This window comes from Salvia splendens, chromosome 13 (genome assembly GCF_004379255.2).
Source record: "Salvia splendens isolate huo1 chromosome 13, SspV2, whole genome shotgun sequence".
Taxonomy (NCBI): Eukaryota; Viridiplantae; Streptophyta; class Magnoliopsida; order Lamiales; family Lamiaceae; genus Salvia; species Salvia splendens.
This window is the reverse complement of record NC_056044.1, coordinates 19,038,767-19,064,862: the sequence shown is the minus strand read 5'-3', so window position 1 is coordinate 19,064,862 and position 26,096 is coordinate 19,038,767. Positions and strand designations below refer to the sequence as shown.

General features: G+C 40.7%; 2 protein-coding genes and 2 pseudogenes across 2 annotated transcripts; 2 read left to right on the top strand and 2 right to left on the bottom strand.

Moving 5' to 3' along the window:
* The first annotated feature begins 9,072 nt into the window (after window positions 1–9,072).
* LOC121760278 lies at window positions 9,073–9,908 on the top strand (annotated as a pseudogene).
* A 1,322-nt stretch (window positions 9,909–11,230) lies between these two features.
* Window positions 11,231–13,212, bottom strand: LOC121761396. The gene is made up of 2 exons (XM_042157046.1): window positions 13,012–13,212; window positions 11,231–11,835 (listed from the first exon to the last, which is right to left on the bottom strand). The coding sequence occupies exons 1-2, from the start codon at window positions 13,112–13,114 to the stop codon at window positions 11,549–11,551; spliced, it is 390 nt and encodes a 129-aa protein (XP_042012980.1). The 5' UTR covers window positions 13,115–13,212; the 3' UTR covers window positions 11,231–11,548.
* Window positions 13,213–14,364: 1,152 nt separating this feature from the next.
* On the bottom strand, window positions 14,365–15,876 carry LOC121761791 (annotated as a pseudogene).
* A 6,801-nt stretch (window positions 15,877–22,677) lies between these two features.
* LOC121761379 lies at window positions 22,678–26,096 on the top strand. Its single transcript, XM_042157037.1, has 11 exons — window positions 22,678–23,900; window positions 24,002–24,112; window positions 24,202–24,234; window positions 24,312–24,489; window positions 24,555–24,736; window positions 24,821–24,957; window positions 25,034–25,129; window positions 25,224–25,293; window positions 25,363–25,437; window positions 25,570–25,615; window positions 25,692–26,096. The coding sequence occupies exons 1-11, from the start codon at window positions 22,803–22,805 to the stop codon at window positions 25,745–25,747; spliced, it is 2,082 nt and encodes a 693-aa protein (XP_042012971.1). The 5' UTR covers window positions 22,678–22,802; the 3' UTR covers window positions 25,748–26,096.

Genomic DNA, 26,096 nt, shown 5'->3' with positions numbered 1-26,096 from the left:
ATTTTAAAAAAATAATACATTAAAATTCGAATTTCATAAACTTCATTTCATTTAATAAAAATTAATACATTACAATGCGAATTAAAAAAACGCAAACTCAGCGACGGCGGTTACGAGCCCACACTTCTTCTTTCAATCATGTCACTCATGAGCTGTGCATGCTCCTGTTGGTTGCGCATTGAGGCCTGTCTAGATAGAACCTCTTCGAAGCCTAACGGTAACCCTCTATCGGGTGTGTCGGTCGATGTGCCGGAAGAGCTAGATGCACGGTCGTCTTCATTCCAGTCGGTGATGCTTCCGCCTTCACTCTCGACTATCATGTTGTGCATGATTATGCACGCATATATGACATCGGCGATGACTTCCTTGTACCAGAAACGAGCCGGCCCTTTCACAATTGCCCACCGTGATTGGAGCACCCCAAATGCCCGCTCGACATTCTTCCACGCCGCCTCCTGCTTTTGCGCAAATAAAACCCTCTTCTCACCAATTGGGCAGCTGACCGTCTTTAGGAAAACTGGCCACCGTGGGTAGATGCCATCGGCCAAGTAGTACCCCATATGGTATTGGCGTCTGTTGGCAGTGAACTCAATGGCCGGGCCGTTGCCGTTACATTGGTCGGTGAAGAGGGTGGACGAGTTGAGGACGTTGATGTCGTTGTTCGACCCGGCTACGCCGAAGTAAGCATGCCAGATCCAGAGCCGATGGTCAGCGACGGCTTCGAGGATCATCGTCGGGTGGCTGCCCTTGTATCCACTTGTGAATTGGCCTCTCCACGCCGTCGGACAATTCTTCCATTCCCAGTGCATACAGTCGATGCTCCCGAGCATCCCGGGAAACCCGTGCGCCCTCTCGTGCATCTGCATCAGACCCTGGCAATCAGTGGTTGTCGGCTTGCGCAAATATGTGTCGCCATAGGCCTCTACTATCCCCCGACAAAAGCTCTTCAGACACTCGCGGCCTGTAGTCTCCCCACAGTGGAGGGACTCGTCAAAAAGGTCCGCCGTGGTGCCGTATGCCAACTGACGAATAGCAGTTGTGCACTTTTGCAATGGTGTAAGGCCGGGTTTCCCGATGCCGTCCTCCCGAAACGTGAAGTATTCATCACGTGAAGACAATGTACGAACAATGCTGAGTAAAAGGTACCTCGACATTCTAAACCGGCGGCGAAAAACAGTCGGGCCCCATCGCGGTTGATCGGCAAAATAGTCTTCAACCAGACGTCTGTGAGCTTCCTGGTGGTCGCGTCGGACATACGACCTATGTCGAATAGGCCAATGGACTTGCTCAGCCGCCGCGGCCGCCGCCTCCTTCTCGCGCTGCATTTGCGCATAGCATGCCGCCATGGCCTCTTCAACGGCTGCATCTAATGCTTCGTCAAGCAAACCACCGGATTCAGACGAACTAGAACTATTGGTGTCGTCGCCGAGATTCATTTTGGTTGGATGTAGAGAGAGAATATGTAAAGAGATAGTCGATATGTTCGTATGCACAATTGAATGAGAAACGAGATTTAAATAGAAAATCAAAACTGCGTGCCATCGTCCGAGTCGATCGTCCGCGACCTCCACAATGGGGCGGACCATGGCGCGGACGATGACCATCGTCCGTGGCCATCGTCCGCGACAGCCGCAATGGGGCGGACGATGGCGCGGACGATGGCCATCGTCCCCGCTATCCTCCGCGCCCTATGGCACGCACCCACAATGGGTGCGGACGATACATGGCGCGGACGATGCGCGCCATCGGGCGTGCCATCGTCCGCCCATTGCGGATGCTCTAAGCCTGATGTATTGTATATAATGTTACTGAATGGTCGTCTTTTTGAGTTGCAACTTATGCTGGTAGTGCTAGCGCGGGTTTATAAAATTAGTCTTCGGAGTTAGTTTCTGAATATAATTGATATCTTCGTGTAACATAGCTCCTTAAAAATCTCCATATAATGTTGTGATAAGTTATCCTCATCAGTCATGCGCTATAGATGCTCTAAATTCTGGTTTGTGAACAGTAAGTAGAGAAGGGTCTTGATGATTGCAAGGCATATATATAGAGATGTATTTCTAAATCCTCACAATGGTTTTTTAATGTAATTATTTCACATTTCCATTTTGTTTGGCTTCTAAGTACATTTTACTTTAGTTTTTCCAAAACTTTGCTATCCTCATTTTATCATTTGTTCACCTTTTAAATTCATTGATATGTAGAAATATGATTGGATATCTTCTAGACCATCTAGAGTTCAACATATTGTGTGGGCTATTTCCTAAACTTTTTATCACTGTGAATTCATGTAGGATTGCTGATGCGGAAGAGAACTTGGGTGAAAGTGAAGTTAGGGAAGCTCATTTGGCCAAATCATTGTTTTATATTCGAATTGGTGACATGGTGTTAAGAGCACAATTCTCTTAACAAAGAAATCCTGCGATTACACTCGCAACACACCAATCCGGCGCCCCGAACGTTGGGGTCGGCGGCTCAATTCGTGGCTGGCGCGGAGAACTTCCTCCGTCGGCAGTCTTCAAGGTTTGATAAGGAGTATTGCACAAGTAATGTGGGAATATTATTTCTTCATTCAATCAATAAAAAGATAACAACCTAGCCCTATTTATAATACTAGAATACTAGCTTAGGGAACAAGAACACAAGATATGAAAATATACTATGAATCAAAAGATATGGGGAATAAAAAGATAACTAAATATTTGGGGAATCCTAAGATATAGGAGGATCGTAACAACTCCCCCACGGTTAAAATCCACCTTGTCCTCAAGGTGGGAACCATGGAACCACGGGCACAGTCGACGATAGCAAAAGCATTGAAACGTCACCTCCTGGATCAAATGCGATTAGGAACATGATCACCATCATTTCACTTATGACTCCCACCAACATTTCTACGCCGTCCCTTTCCTCTCTCGCCTTCGTCTTCACAAAATCATCCTCGATGGCTGGGACTTGGAGGAGGCTCCGGATCATGCACCGGCTCCTGACGCCGGCATCATTCCTACGCCCCCCAAACTGCTTGTCCTCCATGAATCGCTGCACAAGGACTCTTACCAGCTGGAACTCCGCAGCAGTGAGGTTGTAGGAACGCCTCTCATCACCATCTACTCTATCATCTTCATAATCATCATCAGAGTCCAAACACTTATGCTGTGAACAATTATCAACACATGATGAAGATGAATCAGTCACTCCCACCACATCCCAAAGCAAGTCCGAATTATCACTCATCTTCACAGAATGGCATTCCCTCTTTGTGAACTCATCATCATCAAAAGTAGCCTTATCATGATTATTATCATCTACTAGAGATGATTTTGAATCATCAGCCTCTTCAAGAAAACTACCCATCCAGTTCGAGGAATCATTTTTTTCCTGATGAGCATCTGATTCTTGATCCAGGCTTGAAGAATGGCAGCCGGGAATCAATTCGATTTCATAGCAAAATTCTTCATCCACCATCTTTTCTTCAAACCCCATGATTTCAGGGCGCCAAGGTTGTGTGCTCGGGCGTGGGCTGCGCTGCTGCCGGAAGTGATCGGTTTGTCGCCTGGGTGTATCCCAACGACTAGGCAGACACTGTGGTGGCTGATCATAATCCGAGTATCCTTGCGATGCACGGTGAGGCGGTGGTTCCCAACAAGAGGGCTGCCATGACCGTGGTGGGTCGTAGGGCTGGAAGCTCGGTATTGGTCGGTTACCGGGAGGATCCCAACCGGAGGGGCGGTTGATGGGGGGGTCCCACGATGTAGGCTGTCGGTACCCCCGAAAACCCCTATCAAACTCCGTTGTGACGCGAGCTGTTGGTCTATCCCAGCTCGTGCGAGGCCACGAAGCAGTGTGCGCGCGATATGGAATCGTGCCAGAGCCAGGCTGTGCGAGCTCTGCCTCTCGCCTGTTTAAATCACGACCCGTGCCCCTACGCCGGCGGACATCCCCACAACGGACACGCTTGCCGTGATTGAAAACTGGGGGGCCGTCCTCGTCGGTCGGCCAGACGTCTCCCTCGGAACGATACCCATCGACGTCCCCGTCGTCCGAAAAATAGGGTTGATCCGGTTTGGGAAGGCGTGTGGCCTTCAACCTATCAACCCTTCTATCCCTCGCATCCAATTTAAATTCCAATTGATCAAATCTTGCCATAATTTTGTCGAGCGCTGACAAAGTAGGTACGAGCGCCCCCGATCCATTGCGCAGCGCGCTGCTTGACTCCGGGTCGTCTCGTCGTATCCGCTGCCATCCGTCACCGAGGTAGCCACTCGCCGTGAAGCGTCGGGGCTGATCGGCCATGGTTGAGCTCTGGATGAAAGCACCAGTTGTTAAGAGCACAATTCTCTTAACAAAGAAATCCTGCGATTACACTCGCAACACACCAATCCGGCGCCCCGAACGTTGGGGTCGGCGGCTCAATTCGTGGCTGGCGCGGAGAACTTCCTCCGTCGGCAGTCTTCAAGGTTTGATAAGGAGTATTGCACAAGTAATGTGGGAATATTATTTCTTCATTCAATCAATAAAAAGATAACAACCTAGCCCTATTTATAATACTAGAATACTAGCTTAGGGAACAAGAAAACAAGATATGAAAATATACTATGAATCAAAAGATATGGGGAATAAAAAGATAACTAAATATTTGGGGAATCCTAAGATATAGGAGGATCGTAACACATGGTAATGCAAAAAAACCTTTGATTTCAACTTCTTTTTCCCCCATATGAAATCTTTCTACATTCTTTAATATCCAGGAAAAGGCACTGGAACAACTTAAAATAACAGAGGGTAAGACTGTTGCAGTTGGACAAAAGATGGATTTGGTATTCTACACACTTCAAATTGGTTTCTTTCACATGGACTTTGATCTTATCTCCAAAAGCATTGACAAAGCTAAGAAGTAAACAACGGTTTCTGTTGCTGTGGATAAATTTTCCAAACCTTTTTTTTTGTGCGCAGAGGTTGAGCACTGATTTTGACTTTTAACATTACAGATTGTTTGAGGAGGGTGGTGATTGGGAGAGGAAGAACCGTTTGAAGGTGTATGAGGGTTTATATTGCATGTCCACTCGGAACTTCAAGAAAGCAGCTGATCTTTTCCTTGATTCTATTTCGACTTTTACAACTTATGAGCTCTTCCCCTACGACACCTTCATATTTTATACTGGTCTTACGAGCATCATATCATTGGATAGAGTTTCACTAAAACAGAAGGTTTGCTATTTTTCTTAAACTTGGTATTGTTTTCACTCGATCACAAACTTGCCTTGGTTTGCCTCACCTTTTGCTGATGTGCAACCTAGTACCTTTCGTATGAATGCGCTGATCAATGTATAGCCGTAAGTAGAAGAAAATATAAATCAATTAAATTGGAAAAGACTGTAACTCCTCATACTGAACTGGAAAAAAAACAGTACTCCACGGATGCATCAATTTACTTGGACTCGATCAAGTTTTAAAATTCCAGGTTCTATTCTCCATAATATACTTATGAATGGTAAAAAAATTACTAGTAAGAGTTGAATGCATCAATAAAATTTCATTTTTATTTGTCGAACATTTGGTTGGACTATGCTATTTAAATGAGGATCAATGGATCATGTTGTTGCAATCTTAACTGTGATATTGCTTTCATTGACAATAATGATACCTGGTCTACCACACTCCCTGCAAAATTGGACGGATAATTATATTGATACTTTATTAGTTAGATTTATTTTGTGGTTGGAAGAATAATATATGCTATAAAATTTATACTCCCTCCGTCCCATATAGTTTGTCCCATTTTTTCATTTCAGTCCGTCCCACGTAGTTTGTCTCATTTCACTTTTTACCATTTTTTGTAGTGGACCTCATATTCTACTAACTCATTCCTACTCACATTTTATTATAAAACTAATATATAAAAGTAGGATCCACATTCCACTAATTTTTTCAACTCACTTTTCATTACATTTCTTAAAACTCGTGCCCGGTCGAAGTGAGACAAACTATCTAGGATGGAGAGAGTAATTTAGTTTGATAGTATATATTTTTGGTTCTACACTCATTTTTAAAATGATGTTTATCAGTGGGTCATTATGATTAGCTGCAAATTCTGGCTATTTTTCATCTGCGATTTCATTTAATATTTTTGGTTATGTGCCTTAAATATGGAGACACATCTTGGTGGTGTACCTTCTGTGAATGCATTATTGAATGGCAACACCATTTATGTAAAATTGTAAATGTAGCCTGGAGAGTGTCACTCAAAGTGGCTGTAATGTGAAGGACTAATTAGCTTTTGGATGTTATTCATAATTGAATTATTAAATTTGTTGTCCAAAAAGCTCTCCTAAGTCCTATCTCAATAAAATTCTCATGCCTCCATGTTAAGGACCTAAATTCCTAACGATCCGATAAAACGGACAATAACGAGATAAAGATAATCCGGCGCCCGTGAGGGTCGGCGGAGATAAAGATCTGGGCGGCTGTGCGCGGGTTCCAACCCGTCGGGCAACGGCTACAGATCAGATATACGTTCCGGCTGTGCGCGGAGACCTTCCGTCGGGCAGCAGGTAGCGTAAGGAATTAGGGATTCAAAGAATCACACGTGGACTTGATACAAAAAAGATATGCTAAATCCCTATAATATCTAAACAAAAAAATAAAAGAAGATATGCTAAATCCCTATGATATCTAAACAAAATAATTATAATAGAAGAGAGTTAGGATCGTATCAACTCCCCCACGGTTGAAATCCACCTTGTCCTCAAGGTAGGAACCATAAAACCACGAAGAGAGTTGAAAGTAGAAGCTCTGGCGAGGTATCTCCTCCTGGATCAAACGCCCACCGAATAGTTGTGCGTCTCCCTTCATCATTTCCACCCAAAATCACCAATAGAGAACCGTGTTGGGTATAAGATATGGTGGACACCCCCGCCATATTGTTGTCGTGACAATTCAACGCAAAAATGAAAAGTTTTGCCATACCTCCATGAATGCTCAAACACGGCGTGTCATTTCCCGGAGGAATCAACCTTGCATCGGCGGCGAGCGACGGTAATCGAGGATTCATACTTGTAACATTACTGACATTCAAATCCACATAGACACAAACAAGTGCTTGCGAACCGGAGTGAGCATCACCTGTCTTACCCAATTCTTCTGCTTTTAATTTAAGCTCATCCTCAAACAACCTTCGCTTCTCTTCCATTTCCTCTTGACTGTCCTGTTTTTTCATATCCAATCCAGCCTCGATGCCATCAACAAGGCTCTAATTCTCCATGCTCTCTCTCTTGTTCGGCTTCTCACTCAACACACTGAAATCTTTTTCTTTCTGCTCTAAACTAGATCGAAGGGCTTCGGTTTTATTTCCTTTCTCCAGCAAAGTCGCTACATCATCTTTCATCTCCAATTCCTTATGTGTTGGAACACTAATATCATCAATCTTCTCGTCATATGCCCCGACAAGCACTTGCAGCGACGTATTGTTGGTCTTGATGATCTCTTCCAGGGACTCGTCATTTGGTACAACAAGATTAGCACTCCCATTGTGAGCAACGTTGTCGGGAACATCCTCAGCTAGATTATCGTCATCAATATTCTCCTCAAACAATGCATTCACGCAGGCGAGAAGGGCGGCTTGCTCCAATCTACAACTACGTAACTTCTCGTTGAAATCACTTACGGCAGCTAGTTGGGCCGGGCAAGGCGAACGAACCTTGAGACTGGGGGCAACAACAGGCAACGTCGTTGTGCGGTGACCCAACGATCGGTCGCGCGGTGGTGGCTGGTACATAGACTGTGTGTGCAACTCTTCCGGTGAATCCCAACAGGTAGGCGAGTGCGTAGGTTGGTCAGAAGTTTGACTGGTCACCAGCGTGGGCTGACTGTATAGGTCCCGCGGTGGCTGTTCGGTGGAGTAGCGGGGCCGGTGGGAGGGGGGCTGGACTCGCAGCGCTCTCACCTCCTCCTGAGGGTGAGGTCGATCCATGCACGTCTCCGAGCGTCGGGGCTGGTCAAAAGGCAGGTAGCCGCGGTCCTGCTGTTGCGCCGGTGGACAGCGGCGATTGGTTCGATGTCTGGGCGGATTCCAGCAACTCGGTGGACGCGGCGGTGGCTGATCATAATCCGAGTATCCCTGCGATGCCCGGTGAGGCGGTGGTTCCCAACAAGAGGGCTGCCGCGTCGGTGGAGGGTCATAGGGATCGAAATCCTGGAGTTGGTATCTCGGTCGTGGGCGACGATCAGGTGGATCCAAGTGGTGTGAGACGTAGGGTGATTCTGGATCAGGCCACGACGGTGAACAGAGTACTTCCACCTTGCTGCTCGGAGGGTCCCAACAGGTTACACTGCGAGGTTGGGCCAGCTGGTAGGGACGGAATGGCTGTGTGGCCTGAGAGACGTCGTATTGACGACGGCGATAGCCGACGTAGTCGTATGACATGTCGACGGACTGAAGCGTGGCTGTAGTGGATGATGAGCGTCTGACTTTGACGCGGCACGCGGGAATCTTTCCCGTCGGGCGTTGCAGAAGTAGAGTTGTCCGGCGGCTAGAGCTCGGCGGACAGGCGGGACTCGGCAACCAAAGCAGTTGTTGTGCGCGGAATGTTTTCCGTCGGGCAGCGGTGTAGCTTCGGTTCGAGATGGTGGGAGGGTGAGATCACGATGAAAGCACCAGTTGTTAAGGACCTAAATCCCTAACGATCCGATAAAACGGACAATAACGAGATAAAGATAATCCGGCGCCCGTGAGGGTCGGCGGAGATAAAGATCTGGGCGGCTGTGCGCGGGTTCCAACCCGTCGGGCAACGGCTACAGATCAGATATACGTTCCGGCTGTGAGCGGAGACCTGCCGTCGGGCAGCAGGTAGCGTAAGGAATTAGGGATTCAAAGAATCACACGTGGACTTGGCCAAAATAATATTGTATTTCATTGAATGAATATTATGGAAGACTCCACACATATTTATAATATGTGTGGATACAAAAAAGATATGCTAAATCCCTATAATATCTAAACAAAATAATAAAAGAAGATATGCTAAATCCCTATGATATCTAAACAAAATAATTATAATAGAAGAGAGTTAGGATCGTATCACTCCCCCACCCCCTTCCCCAACCACCATGTTATTAATCGATCAACTTCTTTTGTGGTTGGATATGGGGCAGGTGGTGGATGCACCAGAGATCCTGACCGTCATTGGCAAAATCCCATACTTATCAGACTTTCTGAACTCTTTATATGATTGCCAGTATAAATCATTCTTTACCGCATTTGGTAAGTACCCCCTTCAAGCAAGCAGGGTCCTTGTTCTTGTAGCAACTGCTTATTGTGCTTTGAGCCTTTGAATCAAGCATTGCTTTGATCAGAGGGGGTATACGATCTCTTGTACATGTTTAGCTCTGCTAATTATAGTTGGCATGTTTTGGTTAATCAGCTGGCTTAACCAAGCACATTAAGTTGGACCGCTATTTGCACCCGCACTTCCGATACTACATGAGGGAGATGAGAAGTGTTGTGTACTCACAGTTCTTGGAATCCTACAAGAGTGTAACCATTGAAGCTATGGCAAAATCATTTGGCGTGACAGTGGATTTCATAGACGTGTAAGCGCTTAAAATCCTGCATCATGTGAATGAGCAACTTTCTAGGTTTGAGCAATATGGTAATGTGTTTGTATTTTGTAGGGAGCTGTCTCGGTTCATTGCAGCGGGGAAGCTACATTGCAAGATAGAGAAAGTCGCAGGCGTATTAGAAACCAATCGGCCCGATGCAAAGAATGCTCTCTACCATCAAGCAAGGGGATTTCCTCCTGAACCGCATCCAGAAGCTCTCACGTGTTATTGATCTTTGAACTTGAGCTTATGATTATAATTCCTGTTCACAACTCAAACTAGTCAAATTTCAAAATGCATGTAGCCCTCTCCCATTTGATTAATGTTGTTTTTCAACGTCATTCCGTAATGATTTTGATCCTGGAAATTTATTTACTACCACCAATTATGCTGTAGTTTCAACTATTCGTAGATTTCTTTTTAATTTTCTTTTAATTTCTTATTTCAATTATTCATTGTGAAATCTAATCAAAATACACAATTAATTACCAATATAATTATAAGAAAACGTAACTTATTAAAAATTACTACTCTTGTCTCAACTAAGTTGACTTGCATTCCTTGTTAGGATGTCCTAACTAAGTTGAGTCATTTCCCTTTTTGACAAAAAAACATCTAATCACTTTTACTTTATTCTATCACTTAATTTACCATCTCTTTATATTTCTCACTTTATTATCCCCTTCCTACTTTTCAATACAATTTCTTAATCTTTGTACCCAAAAGTTATGTCTCAACCTAGTTGGGATAGATGAGAGAGTACATAGTTAAAATCTTTAAAAAAACAGAAATTACATAATTAAATTGCTAAAAAAATTTAACACACTTAAACAAGAGAGCAAATTCCTAATTGAGTACCTTCATCGTCTTCCACTGTGATGGGTCATGTTGCTTGTGTCGGTATGGCTTTCTGCAGATAGCCAAATAAAATGCCTTTACTTGTCTCACACATGTTTGGGTAGCGGGCCGCACTACTCGAAATGTCACCTCGTCCTTGGCATTTTCATTTCGTCGTCTTCATTCCAATCGGATGCCATCATGACACGAGTACACCCCTTCTCGGTGTGCTTTGCACATTTCAGGGTTCGGGCTCTAGCTTGAACTCGACTCTATGACACCAGCCCGATGTTACGAACCTTTTCTCATGTTAACACATTCTCCCCCGTCCCAACTAAGTTAGAGTCATAGATGTCCCAATTATGTTGAGTCATTTCATTTTTCTGACAAAAAAAAAACTCTATATCTTTATTTCATCACATACTACTCTCTCTTTAGTTTTCATACTTTGTTATTCTCTTTTACTTTTCGACACAATTTCTTAATCTCCGTGCCCAACAGTTTTGACTCAACTAAGTTGGGAATTTTCGACACAATTTCTTAATCTCTGTACCCAACAGTTTTGACTCAACTAAGTTGGGACGGAGGGAGTAATATATCTAAAAGCTGGGAGCTGAGTTTATCATCATTTCCATATATTAGAAGGTGATTCCAAGAAAGAACTACAAAAAAAATTACAAGTTTGACATAGATACAAATACTGGTATCAGAACGAAGATACGCAATATAAATTCTACTAGCATAAATTTCTTGGTGAAGAGGACACATAATAAAAGAACCTAAGCTCCACTAAAGAATTCATGAGAAATATTAATGTATATGTATTTCCTACAAATTATCCATTGTCCAATAGCAAGTTTCCTTTAGTTGATTCTGATACAGGAAGAGAAGACTCCAGAATCCATGATGAAGATGCATTACAAATTGAATTATATCAAGAAACAATAACCACAGCCCTTTTACAATAATCTGATTTCAACGCTCAACCAAAATCAGGAGCTCAAGGAGTCAATATTTCCCTTCTCCCAGTTATATCTTCAGCGGATGGCTGCCTGTGAATCGCTAGATGAAGGTGAAACACTAGAAGAAGATGAATAACCACTTTCTGTATCCATCAACTCTGTATCACTTGGACTTCGAGTATGTGTTGTACCCTTGTGTTTGAGAAGAAATGAAGAATAGACATATTTGTTTTAGCTGCCTCATTTGAGAAGGCTGTAGATTGATCACTAGAACTAGACATTGGAAGAGATTCTGTTGAGGAACAACCAGCACCAGCACTCACAGCCTCCTCCGGTGAATCGATGGCCATGATACAAACTGCATCGTTCCTTGAATTATCCTCAGGGTCGCAAATTGGATTGCAACGAGAGCCTTGTTTAAGTTTGAGAAGAGTTGATTCTACAGCAATTGGAGCACAAAATGAGAAAGTTTGATTCTGCTACACTATTTGCACCAAGTAGAGCTACCGGCTTATGAAAATAATGTCACAATAGTGATTCAACTCAAATAATGTATTAATGTTCAGAAAAGATTGAACTGCAATGACCATCATTCACTGTTTCTCTTAAGATGTCGACTTCCATACATATAGCATCTCAGTTGTGCTCAGACAATCAATGCAAGCGTACATTGCTATGCCATAAATAGGGTTACAGCCCTATCCTGTAGTTCACTCATCTTCTACTCCACATTTTAAAAACATGGAACCAACTACGTAAGTTCTTGAAAACTAAAGAATCGGTTGGATACAATGAAATTGACATACTCCTATCAAGGAAATAGATCTAGTTAACATACACATTACACACAAGCACACATTTAGAATCTTGCTACATCAGCTTATAAATTGTGAGGGTTGACAATTGCAGGTCTAAAGGATATATATATTGGCTAAGCTGTATAAGATCTCAATTCAGGCTTTTCTATTCTAAAGTGAAGCTGCAAAAACTACAAAATCCAATTTTGGAAGAATTAAAACATCACAAAGAATGTTATGTAACGAAACAGCAGCAAACGAGCAGCCCAAAAAGAGAGTAGCCAAGTAAACCCCACTCCCGTAAACCTAATTCAACATTTAGACTCCGTTAGGTAACATGGAATTGGGCTTGCGGAATTGGAATTGGAACATTCAACAAAATCCAATATTTGGTACCACAAGAAATTTGGATTTGGAATTGAATTACAAGTCTAATTCCTCCCGATTCCACAATTTGGCTTCCATATCAAAAGTAGATAATTGGAATTCCAAAACTATTTTTATCGAATATATTGCAGAAGTGAGACATGTATCACAGCCAATATCCAAGAAAAAAGAGAAGGGGTTATAAAAAAATTGATAATGTTTAAACCCCAGCTCCTGTAAACCTAATTCAACATTTACAATTAATTCCCAACAACAATTGGTAAAGAAAACCCTTTAAACAATACAATTAAAAAGAAAAGGAAAAATATGGCATCAGTGTGAGCATCTGCGCATGGTAAATTAATGAATTTCAACGAAGATCTGAACACAAATTATACAAAAATCATAAATGGAAGATGAACGGTAAACAAAAAAGAAAGAATTGGTGGTACCGTAGATGGAGAGAGAATCGTGCTTGATGATTTTGATAGAGGATCTTTGGGATTCGAGGGGTTCCAAGGAGCTGATCGGCGCCGGTCTCACCCTACCAAACATCTCTCTGCCACTATGCTTTTGATGAAAGCTTTTTTCGCGAGAGAGAGAGGGATTGAAATTGCGACTCTTTCAACAGTGAATTTGCTAACTTTGTTTTGTTTTTTTCATTTTGAATCTCAAAGCCGCCAATTATTTGCGCGCCAATACTTATTATCGAAACAACTTGATCTAGTTGAGCGCGGTTTATACATGTGTGATGTGTTTTATACGTTGAAATAAAATTTTGACATTTTCAAAAATATTGCTTACTTAATTACATCGGATTTTGGTTTGTATACAATTATTACGTACTTTCTTTCTCCCTAATAATTTATCACCATTTGACCGAACATGAATTATAAGAAATGTAATAAAAAGTTGATTAAAAAATTTAGTAGCATGTGAGTCCTACTTTTATATATTAATTTTATAAAGTAATAAAATGTGTGTGAAAATGAGTTAGTGGAATGTATGGTTCATTACTAAAACTATTAAAAGTGAAAGGTGACAAATTTTTAAGAACGGATAAAAATGAAAATAAGAGACAAATTTTCAGGGATGGAAGGAGTAGAATCTAAACATGATTTTTAAAAACTGAAATAAATGTTGCCAAAGAAAATAATTTTGCCCTAATTAAGACAATTTCTAATAGTACACTAAAACAAAAATGTAGGCATTTAGCTCCAATGACACTCCAACACCAATTTCATTATAGGTTTTTGAGTAGGGAGTAGTACTTATATTTAAGTTTACACTACAATAAATTCAAATCACTTTTTCAAATTTGTGAGTAAAAAAAGATAGCGAATAGAGAATATTCTTTTAGCATAAGAGCATTAGCAATAGGAACCGCCCGGCCACCTGTGAGACCGCCGTGCGGGACGGCGGTTGCTCTACTTCTAATGACATGCTATAATTTGTTAGAACTGTATTTTTTTAAAGGGGTGCAACACGAGGACTTCCCAAGGGTCACCCATCCTAGTAATACTCTCGCCAAAGCATGCTTATCTTCATAATTCTAATGAGATCCCGTGCATTAGTACCAGTATAATTGGTTAGAACGGTATGCGAGTTGTGAGATGCGTGTTATGTTCTTTATTTGGTTTGGCCTTGCATGATTAAACATATTTTTATATGTCAAATGAGCTTACTATTTTTATTAGTAGTTGATTATTGCGTTTGTTGTCGAGTTTTATAGCTCGAATCTTGATTTTTAATCAATTACATACCAATCGGTTAAGTTAACGAATTTGTTCGATATAAGTTGAGAAAATTGATGAAAACAAGCCAAAGCGGACAAGCACACCAAAGAGACGTTTAAGCATCAGCTACAATATAAGACTTGGAAGCAAAGACAAGTATTTGTTTTGTGTTCAAATAAATGCACAGGACCCATGCGTCTCTGAATCGTGCTACATGGATTCCCCGATGAGCTTATTGAATTCCTCATCAACCTCCTTCTCCAGCTCTATCTCTTCAGCCATGTGCTTGCGCTTCAGTTCGGATCTTCGCTCTTCATGGGCTTTCATCAGTTTGTCCCTCTTGCTGACAAACTCATCCATCTCTTTGTCCTGCACCTGAATGAATCTGGAAATCTCTTCACCCCTAAAACTAAATTATCAAGATTCATCAAATGTTTTCTTGAATGGCTATTAGCCAATATACTAATGCAGAACTTGAACAATCAAAGACAGAAATGGTAGGATGTAAGACATCATAAATACTCATGAGACAAACTGAATCAGAAAACACAAATTATTAAGGCAGCAAAATCAAAAGGGATGCAACATTACCTGCGTAATCGCTCTTCAGCAGAAGAAACATTTGCCCCGGACTGAGTTACTTTTTCACCTTCATAAAGCTGTTTGAAGTGTACCCATAAAGTTCAGGGTAGAACGGAACCTTGTTTTTATGCCATGCAGTTCGAAATGCTCGCTCAAGCGTACAGCCTAGCCTCTACATGCTTGGTCCATACAAATGACGTGCCTTAATTGCAGGATATACCCATGCCAGTCCACTGTAAAATGAAGTTTACAATAGAGAAGGATTAAGTAAATTTGCATAAATACTAATAGAAATACAAACTTCTATAACAATTTCATACTTTGTCATTATCCTCCTTGTCATGCTTGGTATTCAAAGTTACCACCATGGGAGGCCAAATTATGTCTTTGTCAGCTCTTCCCAAATACCTCACCAGCTGGCACTGCTGATGCTCCCCTTCTTTTAAGTTCCTCATCTAAGATTTCAGCAAGCTCTGTGTGGAGGTTCACCCTTTTCGATACTTTTAGTTTTAGCATGTGTAATTAGAGGTTGCAAGCCACGATATCCAGGCCCATTTTGGCATGCCAGTGCCTTTCATGTTCATTAATCTGATCGACAGTTAAATTATCCAGACACTGAAAAAGCTCCTTAAACCACTTGTTCTTCTTTCTAGTCTCATGCCTTTTCTGGCTTTCATCAAAATCAAAATCATCACTCATCATCTGAGTATCAATCTCATCAAACTCTTCATCATCATCAACTTCATCACTCTTAAAAGCCAGATTATTAGCTGCTTGAGCACTTTGTTTCTGAACCACACCATCATCCGAGGGCAGAGAAGAAGCCGCTCTAGTGTTCCATCCCCATCCGTTCTTTAAAGGAGGGGGGATTGCTGGATGTGACGCAACATAGTCATTATGGTTACGGTTAAGTTCCTTAGTACACCCTCTGCCATAATTGTTCTTCGATTTCTTTCCATATTCTTGCCATCCGTCATCTTCTGTAGGATTCACATTCATATCCGAAACACCACGCGATAATTGATCGATGCTGGAGTTAGATACATCTGCTGTGCTTTTACCCTTGAGGGATGGATCAGAAGGGTACCCAACCCCTCTCCTCGAGCTAATCTCTAAATTCATCATGGACACAATGATCAATAATAGGATGTTAGCATCACTTTCCAGAAGATGCCACAAAAGGAGGGCAATATTTAAGACAATGAAAGTATGAAGTACCCATTTGATCTCTAAGATATAACCAAGAAACATGCTTGTGGTGACAAAAAAAATATTGCAAAATTGATCATACATCAACACCATAGAAGAGGATCTCAGTTGGACTTCCTGATTCTAGACCAATAAGCATCATCACATTATTCTGGAAGTCTTTTCTTCACTTAGTTCTGCTTATATTATACACTTACACAGGCATTAGAAAAATCAAAGCATCACAAAATAGCAGCCATCAGCCAATTGGTACAAACAGTTTCATTAGTGTTTCAAGTTAATACATTTCCTATACCCATGTTATATACTTACAATAAACAAGAATCAATGAATTCATTAAAACAAAAATGAAACGTTGTGTATGATTTATGTAAACTTAAAACTTTTTGTACTAATTTGAAATATTTTTTGTATGTATCCCATCAACCATGACAAGACCAAAGTGAAACCTCTCACAGAAGATGCTAAAATCACTATTTGATGCGACCTTTAATATAAAATGAATTTGAATTTAATATAAATGGTTGGAAATTCTCTGAAAGATTTAGAATTAGACCAATTAGAGTTCCAAACTAAAATTTATCTCTACTTCTAATGATATGCTATAATTTGTTAGAGTTGTATGCGAGTCGTGAAATGCATGCATGTTATGTTCTTTATTTGGTTTGACCTTGCATGATTAAACATATTTTAATATGTCGACTGAGCTTACTACTTTATTAGTGGTTGATTATTGCGTTTATTGTCGAGTTTTATAGCTCGAATCTTGATTTGTAATCAATTGCATACCAATCGGTTAAGTTAACGATTTTGTTCGATATATGTTGAGAAAATTGATGAAAACAAGCCAAAGCGGACAAGCACACCAAAGGGACGTAACCATCCGGGTAGGTATAACCTTGAAACCACTCGGTCGGGTAGCGGATACAGAGTGAGATGGACCAAATAAGTCACCCGCTGGATAGGGCAGGTTCCTAGTGTTCCAGACCATAAAATGTGCGTTGCAAGACCAATAAAATGGAAGTTCAAAAAAAAAATATTTGATAAATATTGAAAAAGAATATGGCATATCGCATTGGGCACACACACAATCTTTAAATGTTGAATGAAGTTGATACATGATACTTGTAGCTGGGAAGAATGATACTTGTAACTGGGAAGAATGATACTTGTAGTTGGGAGGAATGATACTTATAGCTGGGAGGAATGATGTATCATTAATAATACATGATAAATGTAATGCTAATAAAGCTCACGCAAGCATGCACACGAGTGTGTAGTTGAGAGTTAGTTGAGCTGAAATTAAGTTAGTTAGAGGCGGTTAGAGCTGTTAACTGTCGATTAGTTACACATTCAGCTATATAAGCTGATCTCTTCCTCATTTGTATTCATTCAATTCAAATATTAATGCAAAACTCTTCTCCTCTCAATCTATCTTCCCTCTCGCCGAGTTCTATTTGTAAAGGTGCGATTCCGGTAGCCGTTCTCAGCTCCGGCAGCCCCAATTCTGCACCAAGTGGTATCAGTCGTAACGATCCTTCGCCTAGCATGGTGGAAACTCGCTCCGGCGACATGCGTCGCGTGGAGGAGATGCTAGCGGCCACCTTGGCTGACTTCTCCGCAAAAGTCTCTGAATCGGATAGCGCAAGAGATACAGAGATGAAGGAGCTGCGCGAAGCAATCCTCGCTCTGCAGCTTCAACATACTGAGATTCTCAATCGATTTGTGCTGAATCCGACTGCTGCTACTGGAAATCAATTTGTTGGAGGTATTCCTCACAATCAATTTGGAGGAAATGGACCTCAACGCCAACCGTACTTCGCTACTCGCCAATCGAAGGTCGGATTCCCTATCTTCTCCGGCGAGGATCTGGCCGGCTGGATCCTTAGATGCGATCATTTCTTCACCGTCGATCTAACGCCGGAGGAATCTAAGGTGCGTTTAGCTGTGATCAATTTTGAGGGCCGAGCACTGCAGTGGTTCCAGAATTGGTCGAGATATCAGGATCATGCTATGGCTACTCCTTGGCCTCTATTTCTGCAAGCACTTGAAGGAAGATTTGGCGATCAACTCCTTGGCGACCCTATGACCGAGCTGCTCGCTCTAAAACAAACAGGTTCCTTCTCTGAATACCATGACCGCTTTGAATTACTCTTAGGTCGTGTGTCTATCTCTGAATCTTATGCTGTGAGTCACTTCATCAATGGCTTGAAACCTTATGTGCAAAAAGCTGTGAGAATGTTTATGCCTCAAACACTTGTGCATGCTTATGCTTTAGCTCGTTTGCAAGACATGTCTACACCGGTTAAGGAAGGAATTAATCAGCCTAGTAGACGATTTAACACTTTTGAGGCTAGACCTTCACAAGCACACAATTCTGCTCCCTTGCTCCCTACTCCTATCACTCCTGCTTTTAAATCTAAACGACTACTCACTGAAGAAGAAATGGCAGATAAGAGAGCTCGAGGTGTGTGTTATGGTTGTGATGAGAAATTTGAAAGAGGCCATAGGTGTGCTAGGAAACAGCTTTATTTGCTTGAGATAGATGATGGTATGCATGCTGTTGATTGTGAATCTGAAAAAATTACTGAGGAATTAGGTGAAGATGAGAATCCTTTAATCTCAATTCATGCTGTTGGCCGCCTGGCATGGTCAATTCACTTTCGCCCACTTGATCCGTTGCCACCATTTTTTGGTCATTTTATCCCTTCTGAGTTGCGCTCACTTGATCAAGGCGTACCTACTGCTTGATCAACTTGACAATCTGCACACTAAAAACTCACTTTTCTGATTTGATATTTCCTCATACAGCTTGTCATGTCAGCACGCCATTTTGTCTCCTTGATCGGTTTGGCGTCCTTTTTTGCACTTTTGCTCCATTTCTGCTCAATCTGAATCTGCTCGGTCAGTTTGTACTATCTACTTGATCCAGCAGATACCTGCACACTTAAGCTCACAATTTGTGCATTATCTCTTCCAAAAGCATATAATATCACTCAAAATCAATGCATGAAACGAGCATTATCAAATATTCAACTATATTTTTCTCTCTACTTATTTAACATAACAACTCCTTCTACAATTCCGTGCCACTCAAGAATGTGGACATCTTGAGTAGGACGGAGGGAGTATTAGAGTATCCACATCCGTGCTCTTGCCAACGAGGACGGATGTGGGTCCGAACCCACTTTTTCTGTCTGCTCTTAGGCAAGAGCACAACACCCACATCCGTGCTCTTCCGCAAGGACAAGCTCAAGGGTCTCACCATTCTATTATTCAATTTAAATAAAAACATTTCTACAAAATTAAAATGCATTAAAAATATCCGAAATAATATTACAAATTACAAAAAAATTAAAAATTACTCCCTCCGTCCCCCAATTTGAGTCACTCTTTGACTCGGCACGAGTTTTAAGGAAAAGTTTGAATGTGTGGTGTAATAAATGGAGTTAGGTAGTGAAATGTGGGGCCCCTTTGACTTTTGGTGTAATGAAGGGTAATTTTGATGTTCAAAAATGGTAAGTGGGAAGAGTGACTCTTATTGGGGGACGGCCCAAAATGGAAAAGAGTGACTCAAATTGGGGGACGGAGGGAGTACATAATTAAAATCATAAAAATTAAAAAGTACATAATTAAAATCCTAAAATTTAAAAAGTACATAATTAAAATCCTAAAAACTAAAAATTACATAATTAAATTCATAAGTGACCGAATTTCGTCCAAATGGATGATGAATGTGTGTATTTATAGATGATTTTGGGATTAATTTTTTATAAAAAATTTCAAAAAATTTTCAAAAAAATGGTAATAAAATAGCTATATTTTTGGGAATCCGAAAATATTTTTTTAAAATTTTGATATTATTTTTTATTTTTAAAAAAAGAAAAAAAAAGAAAATGCCAACGACCAATAGAAACTAGCCACGTCGCCCTGCTAAGAGCATGTTCGTGCCAGCGGCAAGTGCGCAGCGGCGGACAGGGGTGTCCTTGCCAGCAGGAAGGATGGACGGACGGCGGTTTTCAACCGATGTGGATGCTCTTAGTTACAGTGTGAGTGTGAATGAGTTAGTTGAACATTGGGTCAACTATTAAAAATAGTAAAAAGAGAAATGTGATAAATAAAGTGAAATGTGATATATTTTATGGGATAAACAGAAATGAAAAAAATGTGACAAACTTTCTGGAACGATCACATATAAAAATTTGAAGGACTCTTAATTGAATGTTGGCACTAAAGTATGTGTGATGTTTTGTTGGGAGTTCGTTCATGAGCACGTGTCATTTCTAATCTTTTGAATTTGTGATCACGACGAGAGCTTGGTTAAGCTAAATAGACGAGACTATCGACGAGTAGGTTTTCTTGGGAGCATATTCTACTATGTTTGATTAGTACTTTATTTTTCTGGGTAGAAAGGTGAATATCCTGAAAAACAGAGGTACGGACACAATTCCTCAAACTTAAAGGGCACTCGTAACGCGTCTCGTTGCGGGCTCGACGAGACCGTATCGAGATAGCGTTGCGGGCTCCGTCTCGTCCCCAGCCTGTCCCCATCCTGTCCCTTGTCTCGCCGCGGAGGGAAGTCTCGCGATACAGCTCGCCACGCGCGTTGGCGACGTGGCGAGCTCGGGTTTGTCCGTGACGCCCACTCGCCGGCCCGCGAGTGGGCGTCGTTTTTATCCGAAAAAAATATTTTTTTATTTTTTTTAAATTCAGGAAAAATTCAAAAAAAATCCAAAAAATATACTAGCCGTTGATAGCCGTTTTTTGCAAATTTTTATTTTTTTAAGCCCTCAATCACTTCTATAAATATCAAATCATTCCCACAAATTAATCCACCATAAAAAAAACTCTCTATTCTCACTCAAACACTCTACATTCTTCATCTCAAAACATGATTCTTCTCCCAAATTTAATTCATTCATGGATCCATTTGAGCAAATGCGTCGAATAAAAAAATCAAACACCCTGAATTTTCAAGTATCGTTGGAATCCACAGACTAAAAGTTCGTCGGAGCTCTCTCCCAAATTCGAAATAAAATCCTTCACCTCCCCAAGTCTATCGCTGCGAAATTTTGTTGCCTCGAGCTTTGATCCCACGGAATAAGACGTCGCAACTGATGATATCTTCTTCTGCTTCTTTGAGTTTTGAGATTTTAAATTTAGAGAGAGTGAGCGGAAGATTTTAAATTATGTATTTTTTTATTTTTTTAGGATTTTATTAATGTGGTTTTTATTTTTTTTTGAATTTTAAGTTTTAATTTTTATTTTATTTAATGAAGTGTGTTTTTATTAATTGAATTTGTTGGAAATAAAAATAAAAAATGAAATTGAATGAATAGTTAAAGGATGAGATGATTGAGAGATGGAGGGATGCAGGTGTTATCTCTTAGTTAAGAGATGGGGTGAAAAGTACAGTGGGGCCCATGAATAGTGAAGAGATGAGACGGTTAAGAGACGAATAAGTGAAAGCGTTGCGGATGGCCTAACTAGTATGCCTGATTGGTTTCAACTTTCTTTTTCGTTTTCCACGGTAAAAAAAATTACTCCCTCCATCCATGATTAAATGTTCATATTTGATCGGCTCCGATTTTTAGAAATTGTTTGACTATGTGAAGAAAAATTGGATAATAACAGTTATTCTGGATGGTAGGTTGTACGTTTATGGAGCGTGATTATTTGCTAACTAATTAGCAATTACAAATTAAGACCAAATTTTAACCATTAAATTAGGAGATCTAGTGTTTGAAATAATGTCACATTAATTATATTTTTAATTAAAAAATTATTAAATAAACTTAAAGGGTATTAATGTCAATTCTCTCCCATCAAAATCATCTCAAAACTTTAAATTTACGTAACTCTCTCAATTTAAATTATTTTTTCGTAAAAAATATATCAAATTAAAGATAGTTTTATAAGGATTCCAACGAAATCTCAATTGTATATGTTCCGACAATGTTCGGGTGATGAAATTTGATAAATTATAGATTAGCAGGTTTCGTCAACAAATGCAAAAAAAATTCACAATATAGTGTATGCAAAATCTCAACATAGTATAGGTAAAATATCAATAAACTGTGTTGACATTTTCTTGTACTTGTGTTGATTTTTTCATATCATATTGTTGATATTTGTTATACACTATGTTGATATAAAAAAAAAACACCCACGAAAATTATCATATAATAACATAATGACGATATTACCCTTTTGTTGATATTTTGTCTACTATTTATTGAAATTTGTGAGCTTTAATCTTATCCACTCATTTCAAAATCAAAGGGTGTAGATTTAGTCTTAGTTTTGGATTATGGTATTATAATCATTAGAAGATACCCCTACTTTTATATATTAGATTTATAATAAAATATAAGTGGAATGAGTTAATGGAACGTGAGATTCATTTACAAAATATAAAGTAAAATGAGATATTTATCAGTGAATTGTGAGGGTAGATGAAAAGGGTGAATAAATGGGTTAAACTATCTGGGTGATCTGGTTTATATATGTTGGTCTTGGCTGTCAACACAAGAAAATGGTAAGCAAAGCAGATGATTTAAAATTAGCTTCTATGAAAGCATTAGTAAGTCATAGTTAAAGCGATAATTTTATTGTTGCATTTGTTGTCTTGCAACAATATTCCCTCCTTACAGCATGAAATCACAAAGTCCAGCAACAAACAAAACAAATTAACCAACTGTTTTTTTCGAAACACAATGATTACATCGTCTATACCAATGTTTGGTCCTACTCCTCCTCGCACTCGCCGCCCTCCCCAACTATATACATTCACTATACTCCCCACCTCCCTTTCCAAAAAGATGGAGGTGTCGATGCGCCCCAACCGAATTAGAAGCGGTTACGAGCCATCCGACACGGAAAACGAGAACGAGCATGAACACGAATACGAACACAACAACAATGGCATCGCGTACGACCATATACGCAGCAGAAGCCCTCTGCCTACCTCCACTCCGAGCCCTGCTCCGAGAAGGCACAGCAAGTCCCCTTACCGACCGCGCACCAACTCTGATCTCCCGCGCAGAACCTACTCTGATCTCCGCATGTCCGTCTCCCAACGCAGACATACCAACGGGAACGACTGCCCCTTCTCGCAATCCGAGCGCAGGACTAATAATCTCCACCGCAACGAGAGCCCATTCTCATCATCAGAGAGAAGAAGATACTCTTCTCCTTTAAAGGACGACGCGAGCCTGGGGCGGAAGGAGCGGTCTAGTGGCTACAGCAGAAGGGCCGCATCCGCCCCCCGGTCGAGGCTGAGGCCGAGAAGCAAAGAGATGAACATGGAAGAGCAGAAGCTGCCTTCTGTTGGAGAGATCAATGAAATGGTCGCCAACGCTAACATGAGGTCCAATGGAGGAGATGTTAACTTAGACAGCATGGACTCCATCTTCTTTTCCCGCGCAGCGAATCAGCCGTCTGCTCTGCCTAAGCCGCCCGGTAGAAGCTCTGCCTCTTCCAGTAATCAGAATTCTAACTGGAGCTCTCTTATGAGCAGGCAGAGTAGTAACATAAGTGACACGAGCGGGCGGACGAGTGGCAGCACTGCCAGATTCGTCGCCAGCAGAAGGAAGAATCAGTCGGAAACGACATGGTTCTTGTGCATCAAGAAGGGCTCTTGCAAGACCTCTATCAAGTCACCCGTGAAGGAGAGGCCATTCGATGAGGCTTCTTTTATTAGCAAGGCTGTCGTGGTCGAGAGCTTGAGGCCGCTCTGGGCTGATAAGCATCAGCCTCTTTCCTTGACCAGATTCGCTTGCCACAAGAATGAAGCTCAGCTTCTTCTCCAGCTCGTGAGTAGTTTCATTCATTCGTGTATGGATTATAATCAAATGAACATAAATTTAAAGTCTGCGTGCGTCACTGATTGCCTTTTTGCTGATTGTGTTACCAGGCGAACGGTGAAATATTTCCACATATTTTGCTCAAAGGGCCGCCCGGTACTGGTAAGAAGGCTCTCACGTTGGCTCTTCTCCGCGAGCTCTATGGTGATCCTGTTTGGAATGTAAGGCTTCTTTTATTTAATCATGACATAACTGTAATGGAAAATTTGGATGCCTAATTAGCTAAAGCTGTGTTTTCTTTGATTTGCAGATATCTCATGACTTGAGATACTTTCACATTTTGGTAAGTGTATGAAGATAAGTAAGCTTTGTTGATATGTAAATCAAACAAAATGTCAAATTATTGGGGTGTATGAACAGGAATCAAGGCCGATCCAAGTAGTCGTCCCTGTAAGTTCGAGTCCCCACCACGTGGAACTCAATGTCTACACAGAGTCCAAAGCCGCATATGCACTGACAGCTCTAGTGAAGCAAATCAGCAGCGAGTATGCCGTCATCCCTGAAATCAGTGTAGCTCCTAACAAGGCACATTACAAAGGTCTATGTCTATTCATCGAAAAATTGCTACCATTTCATCAAAGTATTAACAGTTTTTATTTGCAGTATTGGTTCTATATGATGTTGATAAGGCTGCAGAGAACATACAACATCTCATAAAATGGATCATGGACTGTTACTCGGATTGTTGCAAGCTTATCCTTTGCTGCGAGGACGACACACACGTCCTCGACTCTGTCAAGAGCCGCTGCAAACACATCAATATTGAACCCTCCACAACTCATCAAGTAAATATATAAATTTGTACTGTATTTATCAATAACTTCTTCCTATTTCAACAAAATTTTAAAGCTTTAGTATATTTGACATAGGTAATGGAGGTCCTCATCCAGATCGCCAAGAAGGAAGGTTTTGAAGTATCGACGAGTTTTGCTTCAAAGATTGCAAACAAATCAAAGCAAAATTTGAGGAGAGCAATCATGGCACTTGAAGCTTGCAAATTGCACAAGTAAGACAATGACTAAAATAAATATGATGATATTATGATTTTCAATGCAAATGAAAATTAATATTTCAATTTTCAGCTATCCTTTTGCAGACGACCAACACATACCCGTTGCATGGGAAGAGGCCGTGGTGGAACTTGCTGCCCACATTTTGGCAGATCCTTCTCCAAAGAGGTAGGTAGCCAACTCTTCCATTTTATAGAAAAACTTAAACATTTTTTCTACTCATGTATTAATATCTACATATCTTCTTACTTAACTTGTTTAGGTTATTGACTGTGAGAGCAAAGATTCAAAAAATTCTGGCAGATTTTGTCCATCCAAAACTAGTACTCCTGGTAATTTATCGATCAGAACATATATATATTACTTGAAAACTTATGTCTAACTTACCTTTTGTTTCCCAGAAACTCGTTGAACAACTCCTTCGAGGAGTCGATGCCAGTTTGAAAAGGGAAATATACTATTGGTATGCATACTATGTAAGTCTAATCCTGAATTCACCTCTCTTGTTTGATTTTTAGACGAACAAAAACATAGACATAGACATAGACATAGATAGGAAAGGAAAAGGAAAAGGAAAAAGAAACAATGTATTATGATTACTTGTGCAGGATAAGAAACTCCCTAGTGGAGCAAGTGCTTTACTCAAGTTAGAAGGTAATTATGTTTCCAATATTTATGCCTATGATAATACTAACATGTAATTAATCAATGTTTGATTTTGGTGTTGCAGAATTTGTGGCAAAGTTTATGAGCATATATAGGAAGAGTTCCAACAATCTGCGTTAGTTAATCTGAACTGCATGGAGAAGATACACTGCATTCAGCCATGGGGAAGAGTTCTCTATTTCTAAGAAGAGATATATACAAATGTGAAGAGCAGAGCAGAGGACCATTTTTTTTCGATTAACATGATTTTATCGGTCCCTGCTGATATGCCTTTGTATAGATCCTTTATTTCAGATAAGGCATGATCGATCGATACATTGGTATCTCAGATACAGATAGATTATCACGAAATACTACGATTGACCTCATACATTTAGTGTTTGTACAAATAAGAGCACGGAACACATTTTTCATGATTTTTTTTTTCAGAAATTGTAATTTTATGAGTTTAAGTGCATCCACTCTAATA